The sequence below is a fragment of the Chrysemys picta genome, chromosome 7 (assembly GCF_011386835.1).
Source record: "Chrysemys picta bellii isolate R12L10 chromosome 7, ASM1138683v2, whole genome shotgun sequence".
NCBI classification, from domain to species: Eukaryota; Metazoa; Chordata; order Testudines; family Emydidae; genus Chrysemys; species Chrysemys picta.
The window spans coordinates 127507948-127530846 of NC_088797.1; the positions used below are offsets into that span (position 1 = coordinate 127507948).

At 43.8% G+C, this 22899-nt stretch overlaps 1 protein-coding gene across 8 annotated transcripts in view; it reads left to right on the plus strand.

The window, feature by feature from the left end:
- LCOR (ligand dependent nuclear receptor corepressor) overlaps positions 1–22899 on the plus strand; it is a 92136-nt gene that overhangs the window by 18068 nt on the left and 51169 nt on the right. For all 8 annotated transcript variants that reach the window (XM_065552696.1, XM_065552698.1, XM_065552695.1 and 5 more), the window contains one exon: positions 13052–13144. In XM_065552696.1, the coding sequence (XP_065408768.1) occupies positions 13143–13144 (2 nt within the window). In that variant the 5' untranslated portion in view covers positions 13052–13142. The remainder of the gene's footprint in view (positions 1–13051; positions 13145–22899) is intronic.

Consider the following 22899-nt stretch of genomic DNA (forward strand, 5'->3'; position numbering starts at 1 on the left):
AGAGGATGTAGTCTCCCATCGCTCTTCTCATCCTCCGTATGGCGCCCAGTTCTGCTGTGAACCACAACCATACCATCCACGTGATCTGGGCAGCCATGGTAACAACCACCAGGCCCCTTCCCACCCTCACAGTGGCCCTACTACAATCCCTGTCAGGCTCAGAGAACATGCATTCCAAAGCTCTAGTGTGGCCTACCAGCAACCAAGGAGACATCCCCCTTCAGCTGCTGCTTTGAGGGCATCTGAACTCCATCTCAACAGACAATGGAGGAACAAGAGGCTGAAGTTGAGGAGGAAGTTACCCCTAAGGCTCACTTCTCATCCTCACCAGATGAGACGACGATGCTCCCTCTGCCCTCGACTGTAGATAACTTCAAACTATTTCAAGAACTGGCATTGCAGTTGGCAGAGGCATTACAGATACCACTATAGGAAGTGACCAAGTCATACCACAAGCTAGTGGACATTCTACCTTGTCCAGGGTAGCCTTCCCTATTGATGAGGCACTCTTGGACGCTGCCAACATCATGTGGCAGCCCCCGCATTGGTCCCACCAACATGTAAGCAGAGTGACAAAAAATATTATGTGCTGGTGAAAGACATGGAATTCCTCTTCTCCCATCCGCCTCCCAATTTGATCATAGTGGATGCGGTCAACTCAAAGGGCCACCAGCACCATTTCAAATCAAACCCCCTATGACCGTGGTTGGAAGCAGCTGGATCATTTTGGCAGGAAAATATACTCTTCAGCCACTCTTCAGTTCCATATAAATTATGATTACCAGAACTACTCAAAATTCAGCTCCCTCATTGAGCAGCTTCCAGATAAGCCAAAGGAACAATTAAAGGCTATTGTCACTGAAGGCCAACGGGAGAGGAAGATATCTCTCCAGTCTGCAGACGCCGCCTCTGACACGGCAGCACGTTCCATCTCTACTGCTGTCATGATGAGAAGAGCCTCTTGGCTGCACCTGTCTGGCTTCCCAAAAGAGGTTCAAACAACTGCCGAGGACCTTCCTTTTGAAGGGACAAAACTGTTTGCTGAAAGGACAGATGCCTCCCTCCACACATCTCGTTATAAGAGAAAGTATAGCCCTCAGACGTCATTCAAACCCTGCTCCTCGCAAATATCCATTGTAAGTCGTATGAACCTCAGAGAAAGAAGTTCAGGATTCCCAGATGGAAACAGTCGGGATCTTAACCTACATCCTCAAAGCTACAGTTTTTGATAGGTTCGCCGAGGCTGCACCCAACCCTGACACAGTGCAAGGACCGGGCCTGCCCCAGAAACATCCCAGGGCCCTGCCCCTCCATGCCAGGTGTGGACAGGCAGGCTCAGCAAGGCAGGATCCAAGTGTGGAGAGGCTTAGTGTGGGAGGCTCTAGGTGTGGGTTGAGAGGGTTCTGTAGTGGGGAATCTGAGTGCGGATTTCTCATTGGGGGATCTGGATGCACAGGGGCTTGTTGGGGGGGAGGGGGAGGTTCTGGGTGCACTGGTAATAGGACATTGCAGGGTGGTCTAGGGAAAGATGGTTGGGGGTGTGTGTGTATGTGTGTGTGTGTGAGAGAGCCCAAGATCCTGGGAGTGTGGGGTGGGGATTCAGGTGCAACTGGTTGGGGCTTGGTAGGGTGGGGAGGGTAGGATCCAGATAGAAGGTGGCTCATCAGGGTGGTGCAGGGCAGGGGGAGTGGGACTTATTGGGGGGTTCTGAGTGCAGGGGGTGCGGCTCGGCAGGAGGGTCTGGGTATGAGAGGGTCTGGATGCAGGTGGGTTGGGCGGATGGGGGAGTGGCTCCCTGTACAGGGATCCCTTCTCCTGCAGCTGTGGAGCGATGGGCGCAAGGAAGCGGGGGGCGGGGGAGGAGGAGTTTATACAGGTTCCTGCAGCCAGGGGAGAAATCTGGGGGTGGGTCTGATCTAGGCCCAGATTCTGTGCAGGGAAAGAAGTTCCATTCTCCCCAGCCTGGACTAGTAGCTGAGCCCAGTGCAGGGTAGGAGCCACTAGCTAGATCTTCCCCAGTGCCACCTCCTGCCCCACAGTGGTTTACCTCTCTGCCAGCTGACCTGGGCACCTGAAACATATTGCTGGGAGGGTTGCATGACCACTCTTCTGGCTTCCCTTTGCTTCCCCATCAGTCATTTTTCTGTGGGGAAGCAAAGAAATCTGCGGGAGACATAAATTCTGTGCATGTGCAGTGGTGCAGTATTCCCCCAGGAGTATAGCTCATGCGAGACTGCACGTGAGATGCCTCCAAGCATGGTTTGGTTCAGATTAAAGACTGAACAGAGACAACATAAACTACTATCAATGCCCACCAAGATTAAACAATCCTTTAATTGGTGGAAAGACCCAATAAACCTCTGCACAGGAATCCTGTTTGTTCAGCCTTCCCCATCACTACTCCTGATCTCGTAGGATGGGGCACACATCTCAACGATCTCTCAGTGCAGAGCAAATGGTCTCCATCCGAGACATGCCTTCACATCAGCCTGCTCAAACTCAGTGGTCAGAAATGCGCGTGCTCACTTCTTCCCATGGATCAGAGGCGCGTGCACACACAAGTCATGATGGACAATATGGCATGTATTACAAACTGACAAGGAGGTGCCAGATCACGCTTCTTGTGCATGGAAGCACCAAAGGTCTGGAACTGGTGCATTCCCACAATATCAGCAGCCTACCTACCGAGGGTGCACAACATGATAGTGAAGAGTCTCACCCGCAAATTCCTGCATGACCGCAAATAGGAGAAATTCAGTGATACTCCCCGACCTATTTAGACAATAGACCTGTTTGCCACTTACCAGAATAAGAAATGTCCACAGTACTGCTCCAGAGCGGGGCTTGGACGACACTCCATGGGGGGGATGCTCTCCTCTCATGGGACCAGGGTCGTCTTTACACCTTTTTCCCCCATTCCCTCTATTGCTGAAAGTCCTGTTGAAAATAAAAAGGAAAAAACCAAACCTAATACTGATTGCTCCCCCGTGGCCCAGACAGACTTAGTATCCTTACCTGTCACAGCTGAGGCTGTGTCCACCGATGACTCTTCCAACTACTCCTTACCACTTCTCACAGAACGAGAGGCACTCTTCATCCCAACCTGCAGATACTGCAGTGCAAAGCCTGATTCCTTCATGGTTCTAGCATGAGACATATTGCTCTGAGTAGGTACAGGAAGGGTTATATCACAGTAGAAAAGTAGCTACCCATTGTACCAACTTACAAAAGTGGACTGAATCTGGTGCCAACCCAAATGTGTCACCCCGGATACAGATGCGCTGCCAATAAGCCTAGACTATCTATTGACACTCCCAGAAACTGGAAAACTATTAGCTTGCTAAAAGTCGACTTAGCAACAATTGCGACCTTCCACTAGCAGGTTGAAGGGTACTTTCTCCCCACCCACTATGAAGAGGTTTTTCAAAGGTATAGTGAACCTCTTTCTCAATGCAATCTTCCTACCCAACAATGGGATCTCAACCTAGTACTAAAAGGATTGACTAGTCTGCCATTTAACCCATGGCCACGTGTCCTTTAACTCACCTCTCCATGAAGATGGTGTTCATCATCACCTTGGCTAGAAGGATAGAGGTGATGGCAGCGCATCCCCCCACCTCCCCAAAATGTTCTTCCCTGACAAAGTCACACTTAGACCATATCTGAAGTTCACCCCCAACCTGACTTCCACATTTCATGTGAACTAGCTCATCCACCTTCCAACCTTTTATCCCAAACTTCATCAGGATAATAGGGAAGCCATATGCTCCAGGTGAGAAGAGCCGTGGCCTTCTATTTGGACAGGACAAGAGTTCTAAAAAAATCTCCGAGACGCTTCCTCTCTGTTGCAGATGGGTCCAAAGGCACTGCGATTTCAGTTAAGACTCTCCAAATGGGTCTTGAACTGTATCAATCTCTATCAGATTTGCAATTTAACTCCCCCATATTCAATACTCTCACTCTGAGGTGGGTCTCCTCGTTTGTTATCATCTCCAAGGGTATCCCTCTATCAGAAATCTGCAGAGCAGCTACCTGGACATCTGCACATACCTTTGCAGAGCACTATGCCATCCTAGGGGACACTACTCAAAGTAGTAGTAATTACTCACCTTGTGCAGTAATTATGGTTCTTTGAGATGTGTTCTTAAAGGTGCCCCATGACCCACCTCCTCCCCTCTACTTTGGAGTTCTTGTCAATAACTCTGTGGTAGGGAAGGAACTGAAGAGGGTTGGCCTGTGCAAGGCTGGTTAGCCCTGTGGTAAAGCACAAGGGGAAAGCAGTGTATGCCCAGGCTGAACGGACGCTGCTACCGAAGTTCTCAGATCAGCAGCACAGGGATGCACCTACAGTTGAGCTCCCGTAGAGGGACACATCTCAAAGAATTTTTCCTTTCTCATGTCGAGAAAGCTGCTTGAAAGAGCCACCACAAAGTGGTCTCCAGGGGACTCTAGGACTGAAATTTCCTCCTCCTTCTCTATCCGAGGAGGATCAAGGGAAATGTAAGAAAAAAAGTCTCTGATGTTCAGCTCTTTTTAGTTGCTTCAACAAAAAGCCCACAAGCCTTTGTACTCTGGACCAACCATCTTCCTCACTGTCCTTGCTCTGAGACTTCTGGAAAAGGGAGTAAGAGGAGAGACAAAGAGGTGCCGAATGAAATATGCTTCCCATGAGTGGCATGAATCCAATACACTTCTTGGGAGGAAGGCTAGCTCTCTGATTCTGACCCAGATCAGAAAGAAGAGATTTAGGATAAGCATTTTCCTTCTGATCTGTTTTAGCACTTTTACTAGATATGCCTCTAGAGGAACTCCCTATGAAGGAGAAAAGGAAAAGCCTGTCTGATAAAGTGAGGTTACTGGGTGATAGTACCTCTCTAGTTCCAAGGTAGAACCGTATAGTCCTGTAAATCTTCCCTTCTCAGAACATTATCAAGGAGGAGTGGGAGCTTCCAGCAAGGTCGAAAGACAGCAGGGTGGCTAAATAGTGCTACAAATGTCCACCCAATCAAAATTAAATCTGGCCTCCTTTCTAAAGGTGGCTGAAGACCTGCCTCTTTAGTTAAGGACACAGCCATTCCTGTAGCGGATCCCACAGATAGGAGGATTGAATTGGCAACACATTTCTGGAGCTTGAGCTGTCCCCACTTATTTTGCCAGAGCAATCCTGGCATAGGTTTACAATGTGGCTGACAGTACCTCTAAAGCAGAGAGAGCCTGTTAAACTGGGCACATCTCTCTAAAAAGATGTCCTTTTGCTGCATTTGTATCCGACTCCTCCCTGGATGCCCTCAGATATTAAGCATGGGCCAGGGGCTGTAAGGTGGTAGCACGCCCACATGTGGCTCCAGGACTGGAAGGCAGGCTCACAGGCTAAACTGCTTTTAGCCACTTCCACAGATTGCAAGCTGCTCAGCAATACCATGAATCAAGTTGGAGAGCCACTAGTAGGAAAAGTGAGACCTGTGCCCCCGGCAAACAATATAGGAGAAGCCTACAGGCCGTAGTCCAAAGCCGGGAGTCCTTCCGTGCTGACCAGCATAGAAAATCCTACAGGAAAGGACCCAACTACACCAGAAGAAAATGGAACAGATGTGGGGAGGGGAATGTGGCAGTGCAGGAAAATTCTCCATTCAGACCTCAGGTTCCTCAAAGCAAACATGACTTGCAGGCAGCATGGTCTGGGGTGGAGCCCCAGTGGTAGTTTTCAGTTAGGAATGTTTTGGTCTCTTGTGACGTTGCTCAGTTGGGTTTTGGAAATTGTTCACTGGGGATACCTTTTGGATCTCTTAGCATATGTCCATGCCCTGAATGTCTGACCTTTCATGTCTGTGGATCCTTTGGCAAGACAGGGCATGTAGCCATCTATCCTACATCTCCCTTCTTACAGACTGGCTGAGAGTACATAGCCCAACTTGGCAGTTTCACAGATGCTTTCTACGCTTTGCTTTCATAGCACGACACTACCAGTACAGCTTACTGCCCTTTGGTTTAACAACAGCACCAAGTGTTTCTGAAATGTTGCTAGTATGAATAGCAGCTCTCAGGAGGTCATCCAGGTCTTCCCCTTCATGGCAGCCATCTTTTGTGGGATCAGTGGCCTCCTGGGTGGATGGTCTTCAGTGGGCCTGTGGTTCCATGGGGCCACTACAAAGCTTCCTCCTATTCCCCTCTCAATAGTGTTCTCTGCATCTGAGAGGACATTGACTCATTCACCATCTGAATGATCCATCAGATGTGAGGTTTCAGAGTAGCAGCCGAGTTAGTCTGTATCCGCAAAAAGAACAGGAGTACTTGTGGCACCTTAGAGACTAACACATTTATTAGAGCATAAGCTTTCGTGGACTACAGCCCACTTCTTCGGATGCATATAGAGTGGAACATATATTGAGGAGATGTGTGTGTGTGTGTGTGTGTGTATGTGTGTGTATGTATATATATATATATATATATATATAATATTACACACACATACAGAGAGCATGAACAGGTGGGAGTTGTCTTACCAACTCTGAGAGGCCAATTAAGTAAGAGAAAAAAACTTTTGAAGTGATAATCAAGATAGCCCAGTACAGACAGTTTGATAAGAAGTGTGAGAATACTTACAAGGGGGGAGAGATTCAATGTTTGTAATGGCTCAGCCATTCCCAGTCCTTAGCTCTCATCCCCTAATGCCCCTACTCTACTTGCGCTACATTGATGACATCTTCATCATCTGGACCCATGGAAAAGAAGCCCTTGAGGAATTCCACCATGATTTCAATAATTTCCATCCCACCATCAACCTCAGCCTAGATCAATCCACACAAGCGGTCCATTTCCTGGACACTACTGTGCTAATAAGCGATGGTCACATAAATACCACCCTATACCGGAAACCTACTGACCGCTACACTTACCTACATGCCTCCAGCTTCCATCCAGGACACACCATACGATCCATTGTCTACAGCCAAGCTCTAAGATATAACTGCATTTGCTCCAATCCCTCAGGTAGAGACAAGCACCTACAAGATCTCTATCGAGCATTCTTAAAACTACAATACCCACCTGCTGAAGTGAAAAAACAGATTGACAGAGCCAGACGAGTACCCAGAAGTCACCTCCTACAAGACAGGCCCAACAAAGAAAATAACAGAACACCACTAGCTGTCACCTTCAGCCCCCAACTGAAACCTCTCCAGCGCATCATCAGAGATCTACAACCTATCCTGAAAGATGATCCTTTACTCTCTCAGATCTTGGGAGACAGACCTGTCCTCGCTTACAGACAGCCCCCCAACCTAAAGCAAATACTCACCAGCAACCACACATCACTGAACAAAAACACCGACCCAGAACCTATCCTTGTAACAAAGCCCGATGCCAACTCTGTCCACATATCTATTCAAGTGACATCATCATAGGATCTAATCACGTCAGCCATACCATCAGGGGCTCGTTCACCAGCACATCTACCAATGTGATATATGCCATCATGTGCCAGCAATGCCCCTCTGCCATGTACATTGGCCAAACCAGACAGTCTCTACGCAAAAGAATTAATGGACACAAATCTGACATCAGGAATCATAATACTCAAAAACCAGTGGGAGAACACTTTAACCTGCCTGGCCATTCTATGACAGACCTGCGGGTGGCTATCTTACAACAGAAAAACTTCAAAAACAGACTCCAACGAGAGACTGCTGAGCTGGAATTGATATGCAAACTAGATACAATCACCTCAGGATTGAATAAGGACGGGAATGGCTGAGCCATTACAAACATTGAATCTATCTCCCCTTGTAAGTATTCTCACACTTCTTATCAAACTGTCTGTACTGGGCTAGCTTGATTATCACTTCAAAAGTTTTTTTTCTCTTACTTAATTGGCCTCTCAGAGTTGGTAAGACAACTCCCACCTGTTCATGCTCTCTGTATGTGTGTGTATATATATCTCCTCAATATATATTCCACTCTATATGCATCCGAAGAAGTGAGCTGTAGTCCACGAAAGCTTATGCTCTAATAAATGTTAGTCTCTAAGGTGCCACAAGTACTCCTGTTCTTTCATCAGATGTGAGTCAGGCTTCCTAATAAGTGATCTAGTCAGGGGACAAGTATCAGAGGGGTAGCCGTGTTAGTCTGAATCTGTAAAAAGCAACAGAGGGTCCTGTGGCACCTTTAAGACTAACAGAAGTATTGGGAGCATAAGCTTTTGTGGGTAAGAACCTCACTTCTTCAGATGCAAGTAATGGAAATTTCCAGAGGCAGGTATAAATCAGTCTGGAGATAACGAGGTTAGTTCAATCAGGGAGGGTGAGGGGCTCTGCTAGCAGTTGAGGTGTGAACACCAAGGGAGGAGAAACTGCTTCTGTAGTTGGCTAGCCATTCACAGTCTTTGTTTAATCCTGATCTGATGGTGTCAAATTTGCAAATGAACTGGAGCTCAGCAGTTTCTCTTTGGAGTCTGGTCCTGAAGTTTTTTTGCTGTAAGATGGCTACCTTTACATCTGCTATTGTGTGGCCAGGGAGGTTGAAGTGTTCTCCTACAGGTTTTTGTATATTGCCATTCCTGATATCTGACTTGTGTCCATTTATCCTCTTGCGTAGTGACTGTCCAGTTTGGCCAATGTACATAGCAGAGGGGCATTGCTGGCACATGATGGCATATATAACATTGGTGGACGTGCAGGTCAATGAGCTGGTGATGTTGTAGCTGATATGGTTAGGTCCTGTGATGGTGTTGCTGGTGTAGATATGTGGGCAGAGTTGGTATCGAGGTTTGTTGCATGAGTTGGTTCCTGAGTTAGAGTTGTTATGGTGCGGTGCGTGGTTGATGGTGAGAATATGCTTAAGGTTGGCGGGTTGTCTGTGGGCAAGGACTGGCCTGCCTCCCAAGGTTTGTGAAAGTGAGGGATCATTGTCCAGGATGGGTTGTAGATCACTGATGATGCGTTGGAGAGGTTTAAGCTGCAGACTGTAGGTGATGGCCAGTGGAGTTCTGTTGGTTTCTTTTTTGGGCCTGTCTTGTAGCAGGAGGCTTCTAGGTACACGTCTGGCTCTGTTGATTTGTGTCTTTATTTCCTTGTGTGGGTATCATAGTTTTGAGAATGCTTGGTGAAGATCTTGTAGGTGTTGGTCTCTGTCTGAGGGGTTGGAGCAGATGTGGTTGTACCTCAGCGCTTGGCTGTAGACGATGGATCGTGTGGTGTGTCCGGGGTAGAAGCTGGAGGCATGAAGGTAGGCATAGCGGTCGGTGGGTTTTCGATATAGGGTGGTGTTAACGTGGCCATCGCTTATTTGTATTGTGGTGTCTAGGAAGTGGACCTCCCGTGTAGATTGGTCCAGGCTGAGGTTGATGGTGGGGTGGAAGCTGTTGAAATCATGGTGGAATTCTTCCGGGGTCTCCTTCCCATGGGTCCAGATGATGAAGATGTTGTCAATGCAGCGTAGGTAGAGAAGGGGCGTGAGTGGACGAGAGCTGAGGAAGCGTTGTTCCAGGTCAGCCATAAAAATGTTGGCATATTGTGGGGCCATGCGGGTGCCCATAGCGGTGCCACTGGTCTGGAGGTATAGTCACCAAATTTGAAATAATTGTGCGTGAGGATAAAGTCACAGAGCTCAGCAACAAGCTGTGCTGTGTCATCATCAGGGATACTGTTCCTGACAGCTTGTATTCCATCTGTGTGTGGGATGTTTGTGTAGAGAGCCTCTACATCCATGGTGGCTAGGATGGTGTTTTCTGGGAGGTCACCAATGCATTGTAGTTTTCTCAGGAAATCAGTGGTGTCACGGAGATAGCTGGGAGTGCTGGTGGCGTAGGGTCTGAGTAGGGAGTCCACATATCCAGACAGTCCTTCAGTGAGAGTGCCAATGCCCGAGATGATGGGGTGTCCAGGATTTCCAGGTTTGTGGATTTTGAGTAGTAGATAGAATAACCCCGGTCGGGGCTCTAAGGGTATGTTGATTTGTTCCTATGTTAGTGTAGGGAGTGTCCTGAGTAGATGGTGCAGTTTCCTAGTGTATTCCTCAGTGGGATCTGAGGAAAGTGGCCTGTAGAATTTGGTATTGGAGAGTTGTCTGGCAGCCTCCTTCTGGTAGTCAGACCTGTTCATGATGACAACAGCACCTCCTAGTCAGGGGAGTTATTGCTATGTCTGTCTTAGAGGGATTGGGTGCTCACAGAGGGTCAAAGACTGTCTATGGCAGTGGTTCTCAAACTTTTGTACTGGTGACCCCTTTCACCTAGCAAGCCTGAGTGCGCGCCCTTTCACCTAGCAAGCCTGAGTGCGCGCCCGCCCTTTATAAATTAAAAAGTGTTTTTAATTAACACCATTATAAATGCTGGAGGCAAAGCAGGGTTTGGGGTGGAGGCTGACAGGTCGCAAACCCCCATGTAATAACCTTGTGACCGCCTGAGGGGTCCCGACCCCCAGTTTGAGAACTGGTCTATGGGATCTGGTCCAAACAAAAATAAACATAGCATAAACTGGCTAGAAGGCGATCTGATATGGTCTCAAGGCTCTGAACCATATCTGGATTCCCCTCATGTACCGATCATGACAGACAACCCCATAGTCATTCCATATTTTGATTGTTACCCCACCCCGTTCTAAGTCCACAATCCTTCAAAGAGAAACTTCCCTCCTGAGGATTTGAGTAGAGGAGAATCTGCTCCCTTAACGTTCCAGGGAGAATGAATGTTATGACTGACTGGCTCAGCAGGCAAGAAAGAACATTCAGAATGGGAATTACACCCAGAGGGTTCCATCTCCTGATAAAGGAATTTCGTCTCCCAGCAATAGATTTGTGCCTCCCACCTGACACACACAGCTTCAGGGTTCTTTTCTTGCCAGCAGGATTACGAAGCCGAGGCCCTGTTGACCAAGTGGCCAAAGGGATTCCTATATGCATTTTCTGGTAGCCCATTCTGGCCAAGGAGGCCTTGGTTCTCCAACCTCCTCGATGTAGCACAAAGACCTTTCATCAGCTTTCTATCCAGAAGGAATCTGCTTTTAAAGCGGTCAATAACGCATAAGAGTCTGGACAGACTGGGTGCCTGGCTCTTGAACAGTCTCAAGTCAAGAGGTAATATCCTTGCTTCTAGCTTCCAGAAAGAATGCTACTAAATCAGAATATTCATGAGCTTGGCTGAGGTTTTTCCATAGCTGGCAGGACAAGTATCTCTTCCCAGTCCTGTCCCGTCCCCTAATATCTGCATCAGTACCATAAATTCTTGACTTCAAATTGGACTCAGGCCAGTCCTGGTGATTCAGACACTCAGAGGTCAAGTAGCTCCTTTTGTCTAGTGTCCTTCGTGCAGCAGGCAAGATGTAGATTTAATCTTATCCAGATTTCCAATGTTATATTTGGAAAGCAGTCTCCTCTGCATCTGATCCTGAAGTACACAAGGGTTTTTCCATGGCGTATACATCTGGTTCTCAGTGCTTTACTGGCTCTCCATTTGAACCAGTCAAGAAAGTCTCTCTCAATACTTCCTAACCAATTGAAGTGGCATTTTTTTAAAGCAGTCTCTTCAGCTTGAAGGATCTGAGTTGGAAGCTCTCTCTACATGAACTCTCCAATACTGTATCTTCCATAAAGATAGTTCTGAATACCTCTAACTTCCTTCAGACCAGAGATTATCTTGAGGTTCCATAGAGCTCAGGAAACTGTCCTTCAACAGAGCTCTCAAAATATAAAATTAATCACACAGCTCAGTTCAGCAAAAGCAGAAATAAAGGATCAGTCTATCAACTGGTGTCAGAGGGCTTCTTTTCTTTTATTTTCCATTTCCAGGTGGTGAAGACATTTTATGCTTCTGAGATTCAAGTAAAAAATGTAACTCCATCTTTGAAAATCAACTTACTCTTTTAGGTGTGGTAACTTCATAGGCAGAAAAATCACTGCTATGAAATTCCTAGTGTCTCTGGATCTGTGGGCCTCCTTATGTTTTCTTATTTTTATCTGTATCTGTGCATTATCTGAAAAAATATTTGCTTGAGGTAATGAGGTCCACGAATCCAACCAACCTTGAATGGGCTGTAAACTTGGGAAAGATATGGGATTATTAACTGGCACGCAAGTTTGTTCTTCACTGAAATTCTTTGCTCTGTAGGAGAATTGTTAGTATTCAGTCTTAATACTTAATCCTTAACTTTCCTCATGGACACATTGTGGTTGTAGATTTCCTCTGCTGTGAAAGTCTCTCAAATGGTGTGGAGAAACCACACCTCCCTGGCCATAGACTGACAGTTGTCTGATCTGTCTCCAAGGCTGCACAGAGCAGAGACCCTATGTTATGGATCTGTGGATCTCATTACTTCAAGAAAGGAAACTTTCAGGCAAGGTGCAGAGAAATTTTCCTATTCTCCCCTGTGAATAGCTGAAGTATCTACTTTGGTTGCTGTTCAGAGCTTTCCCCAAAAGCAGCTGTTAAAGCTGATGTGGTTCTTGCTAGTTTAACAGGTGTCCTCAGAGCGCTGAAGAGCTGCCATGAAACTGACCAATCTTATTAATTTCACTCTGCTGCTAGTTAAAGCTAGGAGGCACTGGAGGACCCCGCTTCATTCACTAATGCTCACCCTTACAAACGCAGACTATCTTCAGAATCATCATAGAAAGCAATTTAATCAGTTCTTCAGAACATGATGGCATTTGCTGAGGAAAGCTTTTTATTTGCTGTGGGTGAGTGACTTTTTCGATCCCTGGCGTGGTGCAAGTTGATGGCTTTAGTGGCTGAATGGTCACATAAGGAAGAATTTTCACTTCCCTGCTCTCTTTTTGATGCCTCTGTACTTCAAAATCCTCTTGCAATGCCTGTATCCAACTAGCTGTGTACTGTCACTCCTAGGTTTCTTTCAACTTACTCCTTTCCACTCTATATCCCTGTCGTTGAATGTTTCAGATTATTTTTCTCATGTATTTACACTTGTCCATACTGTGTTCCTGCTGTATCTATAACCTCTCTAGGTCCATTTGTATTTTTGTCCTCACTAATGTTTGCAGCCTCTCCCCATGTAGTGTCATCCGTGAATTTAACTAACATGCTGTTTACCCTTTCTTCCAGATCCAGTTTCTGATCCTACTTCCACATTTGGGAGTATGCAAGGGACAAACACATCTCCTTGCGTAGCTTGACTGGATATCCCAAGACTAGGATGTTAGTATACCTATACAATTTTATTTGCTTTAAAATGTTGCTAGTTTATTTGCACATGGGTTGTTCAATTTTAATTGGCTACATTAGCATTGTACAACTTTATAATGCTAACCATGAAGCAGCAATGAGTTTGTAGAGCGGTAATAGTATAGCCAAGATTTTCAAAAACAGTTGCCTAAAGCTACTCTCCTAAATATTTTTGGCCTGTCTTTAAAAATACTGAGTATCCTGAGCTGCTACAATGGGAGGTGCTTTAGGCACTTTTTATTTTTTAAATCTTAGTCCTTTGTTTTGAGTACAGTCAACTAGAGATTAATCCAAAATCTTTGGATTGTGTTCAGGATACTTTTACAAATCATTTAAAACATCTAAATGCATGGATATGCATGAGGTTCTGGTCTGTAGAGACTTCAAATATTTTAAATTGCAAAATGCTTTATGGAAATATTGGCATCTAGTTTTTGGCATGATTTCAACTAGTTCTAAACTAGTTATGTATGTTAGAGCTTATTCTGCACCCCTGCAGTTCATGGCAGTATATTGTTCCATCTTTTTAAAAGAAATAGCTTTCGAATCACTGTTGCAGCCTAAGCTATAACTTTTGCCTTATCAAACTATAGCAGTGGCTTGTAAATTCTTCTAAATTGTGTTCTGAATTGTGGTTATTCTTGGTACTTATTGCAAAGAAGATGATACATCTTCTGCTATGAAAGCAGTTGGCTGACAGCTGAGTCACTGGATGTGCAAATCTAAAGAAGGTCAATGTTAAGATTGAAATTCCTGCGATGCTAAAATGAGTATTCAGCATCTAGTCACTTTTTGGAGTGTCATGTTAGTAAATGGTACATGCAACTTCTGTTGTTTTTTTGTTTTTTGTTTTTTCTTGTTGCTGAGATTGCTAACAAAGATGCACATTTTTTTTATTCATTAGTAACTAGGTTTAGCCCCATCCCAAAACGTACTTTACACTTTCCATTGAACAGCCATACATGGGTAATGAGTTCGGTAAAATTGTGGTTTAGTTGAAGAGGGTCTGTAACATCCATTGCACCTCCTCATGCATCAGCGATCCCCAAGGACTTGGGCTAGAAAATCATAATGATCCTGGATGTGAGTGTCTCCTGCTACATTCTTTGCAGGGTGCACTTGTTGTAGGGGCACAGGGAATAGACATACCCTTTTTAGTGTCCTTGTTGCTGTTGCTTCCTTTGTCCTTGTGGAAAGCCAGGATTTCGAGAGAGACACACCCCCACCCATCTCACTGCAGAACTATGCATGGAAGACTCCTTGGGCCTTCCTGATTTTGAGCTCATTGGAGGTACAGTCTAGCTCTTTTGTTACCAAACTGTGATAGACTAGAATACTTGGGTACTGGTTCAGAGGTATTAAACCGAGCTTTTGAAACTTTTGTTACTAGTAACAATGGTTACAAATTACTTAATAAAAGTTAGCGTAGCCTAAACTGCCCTGCATTATGCCCCTGTAGCTTACAAATTAAATCTTTTAGCACTGAGCACAGTGAGTCAGGTGGTGCTGTGTAGGCTTGCTGTACAAACTTACCTATATGGTTCTTTTAAAATTCTAAATTCTGTGCCAATATTGATTCAGTAGGTGTGCAGGGCATTTTATAGAGAGCTTGACACGGTCCTGTCCCCAAGAGCTTACTCTGTTAAGAATTGTATTAGGGAGAAATGACCAACATATGTGTGGGTGTAAGGAAAAGAAGGGTTACATGAGGTCAAGGGCATTGGTGTGTGCATACATAGTGCTAATATTCTCACTTGTGTCTGACACGGCAAGGGGCGGCAACGGTACTTCAGCCTCTACTATTTGTAAGTCCAGCTGCTTGGGTCTGTTTCTTCCATCCTGTGTGGTGCTGCTGACTGCCTCCCATTCTGCTTTGCAAGAGATCTTGTAAGGCTCCTGTAATTCTACTGGGGGCTGGTGTAGAGTAGCTGTGGAGACAGGAAGTAGCATGGCACCAGGTCTCAAACAAGCTTTTCTTGCATAGTACAACTCAATGGCTCAGTCATACACAGGCAGTTTCAGTGGAAGTTGAGCCTTCCTGTGCTCCAGTGGTACCTCCTGCGTCACATTTGTAGGATACACTCTTCAGTGGGAAAGGTCAGGGAAAATCTAAAATTCAGACTTCAAGCCCAAGGGTCTGTGTCAAGCAGACTTTAACTGAGGGGTTGGGCAGTGTTTGTTCCCTTGTTGATACCTCCCTGGCAAGGAAGGAGAAAATCCTGCTGTTTAATTTTGGGCCCACTAATCCTCAGTGTTCCTTCAGTCTCCAAGGAACATCTGGGGCAAAACCAGCTCTGTTAATTAGTAGTAAGCCCTTTTTCTGAGGTGCCAGCCAGCTTTTTCCCCCCCCACTTTGACAGCTGTGTCAGAAGGCTCAAGAGCTGTGAGCACTTGTCTTCCTAATAGTTTAAAGTTCCCAGATGGAGAGAGTTACTTGCTTGGCTTTGATCAAACATTCTGAGGCCCTGCAGCAGCTAATCATGCTCCACCAATATGAGGCAAATGTGGCAAGCTAACCCCAGAAGAAACCTAGCGCTGTATAGTGGTCTTCTGTTCTGTACCATCCCTGGCCAGAGCTGCTTCCAGGGAGAGAGCTCCTACCAGACTCAAAATAGGACTACTCCAAGGGGAAAGTATGGACTCCACCCAAGCAAAGTAGGACTGACTGGTCACTTTTCAGGGCTTCAAAGGGTTAACTGTGATGTACCCAGGGCATGTATAGTATGTCTGGTGTGAACTGTTCACCCCTTTCTTCATCTCATGAAGTGATAAACTTGAAGAGAATTACTTAGACTTACAAAAGGATACCTAGCAGGTAAATGAGTGGAGATACAAGTCGAGTAATGTACATTGGAAGGTATAATTTGAACTGCACAGATACGGTGAGATTCTAAATTAACTATCAATTTATGAAGAGACATGGGCCTAATTTTGAGAGATTAATAACATGCACAGTAAACATGAATGGTCAAATTAAACAATGTATAAAGAATGGGATAGAAAATATTGAGTTTGCAGATGGATACGTCACCCTGACTATGGTCTTCAGTTTTGATCACCTCCTCTTAAATATAGTGATTTGCTGGCAAGTGCTTCGGCTATGCTTAGACTAAAGTATGAGGTGAGTGGGAATAAAGGTGGGACTTCTTTAGTTGAGAAGGCAAATACCAGGTACACAAAATAAACAAAGAAAGTAAATTGGATGCCTTTTCATTTATACTCCTAACAAAATGACATCGAGTGAAATTGAAACAGATTTCAGCCTGTTAATGAGGGTTCTTTTATCCTCCGAATAATGGAGTGGCTGATACAGCAGCTGATTAATAAAGAATTAAAGGAGGGTAATATAATTAAGGAAAATCAACATGGGTTTATGGAAAATAGATTGTGATTCATTTTGAAGAGTTTTTTTGGGTGAGAAAGATATTAGTATTGATGTAATAAATTGAGACTTCTGAACAGCATTTGACTTGGTTCCACATGATATTTTGGTTAAAAAAACTAGAATGATACAAAATCAACCTGGCCCACATTAGAGTAAAAGCCAGCTGCCAGCTAGGTCTCATTGTAAACAAGGCATTGTAACTGAGCAGCTGTATTTTTAGTGGGGGTCTTGCAGGGATTGGTTCTTGGCCCTATGCAATTTAACATTTTTATCAATGACCTGGAAGAAAACACAATGATAACATTTGCAGGTGATCTAAAAATTGGGGAAATGGTAAATAATGAGGAGGCTAGCTCACTGATTGAGTGATCTGGATCACTTGGTAAGCTGGGTGTGCACACACACACACAAGGCCCTGCTTACAGGGTAGGGGACTATTCTGGGAAGTAGTGACTCTGAAAAGATTGGGGATGCATGGCTAACCAGCTAAATATGAGCTCCCAGTGTGCTAAAAGAGCTAATGTGATCCTGGGATAGATAAACAGGGAAATCCTTGAGTAGGAAGAGAGAGGTTATTGTTTGTGTGGGGGGTACTAGAATATTGTATCCAGTTCTGGTGTCTGTAGTTCAAGAAGGATGTTGATAAATTTGGAGAGGGTTCACAGAAGAGCCACACAAATGCTTAAAGGACTAGAAAGCCTGCCTTAGAATGATTGAGTTCCTTAAGTCTATCTGTTTTGCTTAGCAAAGAGAAGATGAACAGGCAACTTAATTACAGTCTATGTAAGTACCAACATGGATGTCAAATATTTGATGTGCTCTTCAGTCTAGCACACAAAGGTATAAGTTATCCAGAAGAAGCTGACGGTAAACAAATTCAGACTGGAAACAAGGTGTACATTTTTAATAGTGAAGATAAGTATCTGGTCACCAACTTTTAGTTAACACATAATAATGAGGAAGGAATACAGGCCAAAATAGGGAAAGAATAGGTTAAAGTATGTTTAGATAAGTTTACATTAGCGCTGTCAAGCAATGAAAGTAATCATGATAATCACGTGATTAAATAATAGAATACCATTTAAATGTTTTTGGATGTTTTCTGCATTTTCAAATATTGATTTCAATTAAAATAAAGTGTACAGTGCTCACTTTATATTTATTACAAATATTTGTACTATAAAAAAATTCAATTTACCTAATACAAATACTGTGGTAAAATCTCTATCATGAAAGTTGAACTTACAAATGTAGAATTATGTACAAAAAACCTGCATTCAAAAATAAAATCGAACTTTAAAGCCTAGAAGTCCAGTCTTACTTCTTACAGTCTTACTTCCTGTTTGGCCAGTGGCTCAGACAAATACGTTTGTTTACATTTGCAGGAGATAATGCTGCCTGCTTCTTGTTTACAGTGTCACCTGAAAGTGACAATAGCTGTTTGCATGGCATTGTTGTAGCTGGCGTCCCAGATGTCTTATGTCCCTTCATGAGTCATCCACTATTCCAGGGGACATGCGTCCATGCCAATGACAGGTTCTGCTCGATAATGATCCAGAACAGTGCGGATTGACGCATCTTCATTTTCATCATCTGGGTCAGATGCAACCACCAGAAGGTTGATTTTCTTTTTTTGGTGGTTCGGGTTCTGTAGTTTCTGCATCAGTGTGTTGCTCTTAAGACTTCTGAAAGCTTGCTCCACACCTAGTCTCAGATTTTGGAAGGCACTTCAGATTTTTAAACTTTAGGTAGAGTGCTGTAGCTATCTTTAGAAATCTTATTGAAACCTTGTGTTTTGTCAAATCTGCAGTGAAAATGTTCTTAAATCAAACATATGCTGGGTCATCATCCAAGCCTACCGTAACACAAATATATGGCAGAACGTGGGGAAAACCATGGAGCAGGAAACATAGAATTCTCCTCCAAGGAGTTCAGTCAAATTTAACACTAAAAAAAAAAAAAATAAAAAAAAAAAAATAAAGCATCATCAGCATGGAAGCATGTCCTCTGGAATGGTGGCCGATGCATGAAGAGGCATATGAATCTTTAGTATATCTGTCATGTAAATACCTTGCAAGGCCGGCTACAAAAGTGCCAGGCAAATGTGTGTTCTCACTTTCAGGTGATGTAAATAAGAAGTGGGCATTGTTATCTCCCATAAATGTACGTGAACTTGTTTCTCTTAGTGATTGGCTGAAGAAGTAGGACTGAGTGGACTTGTAGGTTCTAAAGTTTTACATTGCACTCCATAACAAAACAATTATGTAAACAAAATAATCTATTTGTAAGTTATACTTTAATACAATCTCTATCCTGGAAGTGTGTGTATGAGGTGAATTGATAAATGCTCTCTCTTTTGTTAGTCATTGTAATCAAGTGTAATACAAAGTGAGCACTGTACAGTTTGTATTAAAATAAAAAAAATAGTTTTTCTACCAATATTTAATTTCACTTGGTATTCTATTGTTTAGCAGTGAGATTAAAACTGCAATTAATCTACTAATTTTTGAGTTAACAGATTAGTTGACAGCCCTAGTTTACATGTATTCAAGTTGGCAGTGCCTGATGAAAAATTCATTCTAGGGTAGGTAAGGAGCTAGCTAAAGGAATCTCAGAACAGTTAGATATCTTTGAGAACTCCTGGAGGACAGGTGAGGTCCCAGAAGAGTGGAGAAGGACAAACATAATTCCTATCTTTAAAAAAGGGGAACGAGGAGGACCTGGGGAATTATAAACCAGTCAGCCCAACTTTGATACCTGGAAACATACTGGAACAAACTATTAAGCCATCAGTTTGTAAGCTCCAGGCAGATAATAGGGTTGTAAGGAATAGCCAACATGGATTTGTTAACAAACGTCAAACCAGCTGAATTTCCTTCTGTGAGCGGGTTACTGGCCTACAAGTGGGGGAAGCAGTAGATGTGATATCTTGATTTTTTTAAATAAGGCTTTTGACAGTCCCAAGCAAGCTAGGGAAATGTCTAGATTAAATTACTATAAGGTGGTTGCATAACTCATTGAAAGACTGTACTCAACAATTAGTTATGAATGGTTTGCTGTCAACCTAGGAGGGCATATGTAGTGGGGTTCTGCAGGGGTCACTCCTGGGGTCTGATACTATTCACTATTTTCATTAATGATTTGGATAATGGATGGAGTGTGCGCATATAAATTGGGAGGATTGCAAGCACTTTGTTGGGACAGTATTAGAATTCAAAATGCCCTTGACAAATTGGAGAATTGATCTGAATTCAACAAGATGAAATTCACTAAAGACAAGTGCAAGGTACTACACTTAGGAACAAAACAAAACAAAAAAATCAAGTGCACAACTACTACCTGGAGAATAACTGCTAGGTGGTATTGCTGTAGATTGTAGTGGATCACAAACTGCATATGAATCAATATGATGCAGCTGTGAAAGGCTAATATTCTAGGGTGTATTAACAGGAATGTCATGGAAGACACAGGAAGTAATTGTCCCACTTTAGTTGGCACTGGTGTACTGTGTCCAGTTCTGGGTGCCAGGTGTTAGGAAAGATATGGACAAATTGGGGAAAGTACAGAGAAAAGCCACAAAAATTATAAAAGATTTAGAAAAAAAGCCTGTCCTTGGATGAACCATCATAAAACCTAGTGGTTTTTCTTGAAAAAAAGACGACTGAAGGGGACCTGAAAACAGTCTTCAGCTATGCTAAGGGCTGTTATAAAGAGGACAGTGATCAGTTGTTCTCAATGTCTGCTGAAGGTAGGCCAAGTAGTAATAGGCTTAAAATCTTCCTTACTGTAGATTAGGCTAGATATTAATAAAAACTCACTATGCAAGGGTAGTTGAGTTCTGGTATAGGCTTCCAAGGGAGGTTGGGGAATCCCCATCATTGGAAGTTTTTGAAAGGGGGTTGGACAAACACCGCTCAGGGGCGGTCTAGGTTTACTTGGTCCTGCCATAGCATGGGGGGAAGGGGACTGGACTTGATGACTTCTTGGGTCCCTTCCTGCCCTATGTTTCTATGATGATTAGCAATTGGAACCATTTACCAATGGTTGGGGTGGATTCTCAGTCACTGACAATTTTAAAATCAAGATTGGAGGTTTTTCTAAAAGATCTGCTCTAGGAATTAGTTCTGTGTCCTACAGGCCAGTCTAGATGATCCTAGTGGTCCCTTCTGGCCTTGAGTATATGAACCTTTCTGTGTAGCCTATGGAACTGAATGATGCAAGATTAAGGCTAAAAGATTAGTACATTTCAAAGAATTAGACACAGTGCTAATAAACATTAGGGGCTGCAAACCCTCATGCTTCAGTCAATTACTCCCTACTTGAGCATTGCACAAAAACTTTCCCTAGGGTCAGATTAGTCCATAGCTGGCTACTGCATAGTTTCCACCACCTTCCTTCGAAGCAGCTAGTACTGGACTATGTGGACCACTGACCTGGTATGCCATTTGTAGTCTCCAGGCAATATACTTCTGCTAATGGTTCAAGTTGCTGTAGAGCTAGTCATCCTCTGTTATGCCCTAAGTCCTTATCAGCTATACAAAAGCTGCTCCCCGAGAACCAGAAAAATAGAGCCTATAACTAAGTAACTGGGGTCTGGGGCTTTAGGAGATGCCTTCTTCAGAGCTAAAATCAGTTGTACCTTGCCCTGCCGCTCAAATACATGCTTTACCTACACTTTCAAAAAGAATTATCACATTTTGCTGTACACCCCTGTCCAGGCTTATGTCTGCATGCCTGGGCAGATGCTGTGCTCTGTATACTTAGTGGATGCTTCTTGGTAGGAAGACAACCTCATCATCTGCTATGAGCAACTCCAGTTCATCCCCCCCCCCCCCCCAGTTACCCACTCCACTTTTGAATATTCTGCATCCTTTCTGAACCCTTAGGATCATTCCTTCCCCAGACCACCCTCCCTTGTTACAAGAGACTGGAAGGCCCTCTGCTCAAAAGGAAAGACTACTAAAATAAAGTACTCTAGTGAATATTAAGGGGTAATTCTTCCTAATAGAAATTGTCCATTTTTCTTACTGACTGACTCAGTCCTACAAATGAAACTCTGTAGTTTGGAATACTTCCTTTCCACCCCCATGCTGCATCACCCTGTTCTACAGCTCTAATTCCTTTAGAAGAGGGTGATAAGGAAGCAGATTAATTCTGTGGTAAGAAGTAGTGACCTGCTGTAGGGTCACTAGGAACCCAGAATTCAAGCATAAATATAAAGACAAGTTATTAAAAAAAAAGTCATTAATATTTTAAAGATAAAAGAGGAAAAGAATTTAGACTTAACCCATATAGATTCTCCCTCCATGTCCGTGACCTGGAAATATTTTTCCATATTTTCAAGAGGTTTCTTTGAGAATGGGGCTAAATGGGAAAGAGCTTTGTTTTCCTCTTTGCAAAATAATGGAAAAAAGGGGAAGGCAGAACAGAAGAATGTTGCCCAATGCTCTGATTCATAAAAAATGGAAACAGTGACTACTGTAGTATGATTGGTGGGGTGGGGAGATCATATCACAGAGACAAATATAAACGTTTCCCCTTCAAAATGGCTCAAGCCCTGTCCAACCATGTAAGCCAGATCCTGGGCTTTCCTCAGGATGATTACCTGAATGAGCGATTAGATCAAAAGAGAAGCTGGGCCACCTGGAAATTGTTTCAGGTAGAAACCACAAGGAACAATACAATACCTTCAGCCCTCCCTCCCATTCAGCATGAGGACATCATAAGATCCAGATGTGAGGAACTCATTAAATCCAATGTCTGTTTAGACAGTACAGCGTTTTATAATATACAAATACGGGGTCTTGTCTGAGATAGACATAGCTGTGGCCTACTGTAAGGACAGTTATCCTGTCAGAAGGGGACTGGTTCCTAAAAAAAGGCATACTGTTTGAGTGTTTCAATACTAAGTGAGAGGGGCCATATAAGTATGTAGATCATTGTAAGACTCATCCCTGAGCTTCAGCTTCTCTGTTTCCCCAGAACCACCTTGTGTTGAGATATTGCACCAAAAGCAAGAGAGTGAAGTCTCCTCTTATTTTAAGGGTGGACTTGATCCCTATCTATAAGCACTTGCACATGGAAAAGATACTGGACACTAGGTGGCTTGAGAGTTTGCAATTCTGGACATACAAATGGGGGTATGGAAGCGGGTAGGTAACGTATTGGTAGAGAATAAATTATACAATAAGTAAATGTCTCTTAAGAGATCCTTGGCAGCCTCTTTTTTTATAGGCCGTCTCATGATCTTTCACATAAAATTAAGATTTGCTCACCAGTGCTATGAGCAAATGCCTTTAGCATTTGACCTAGCTAAGATACCTTCCCATACATCATTGTAAGA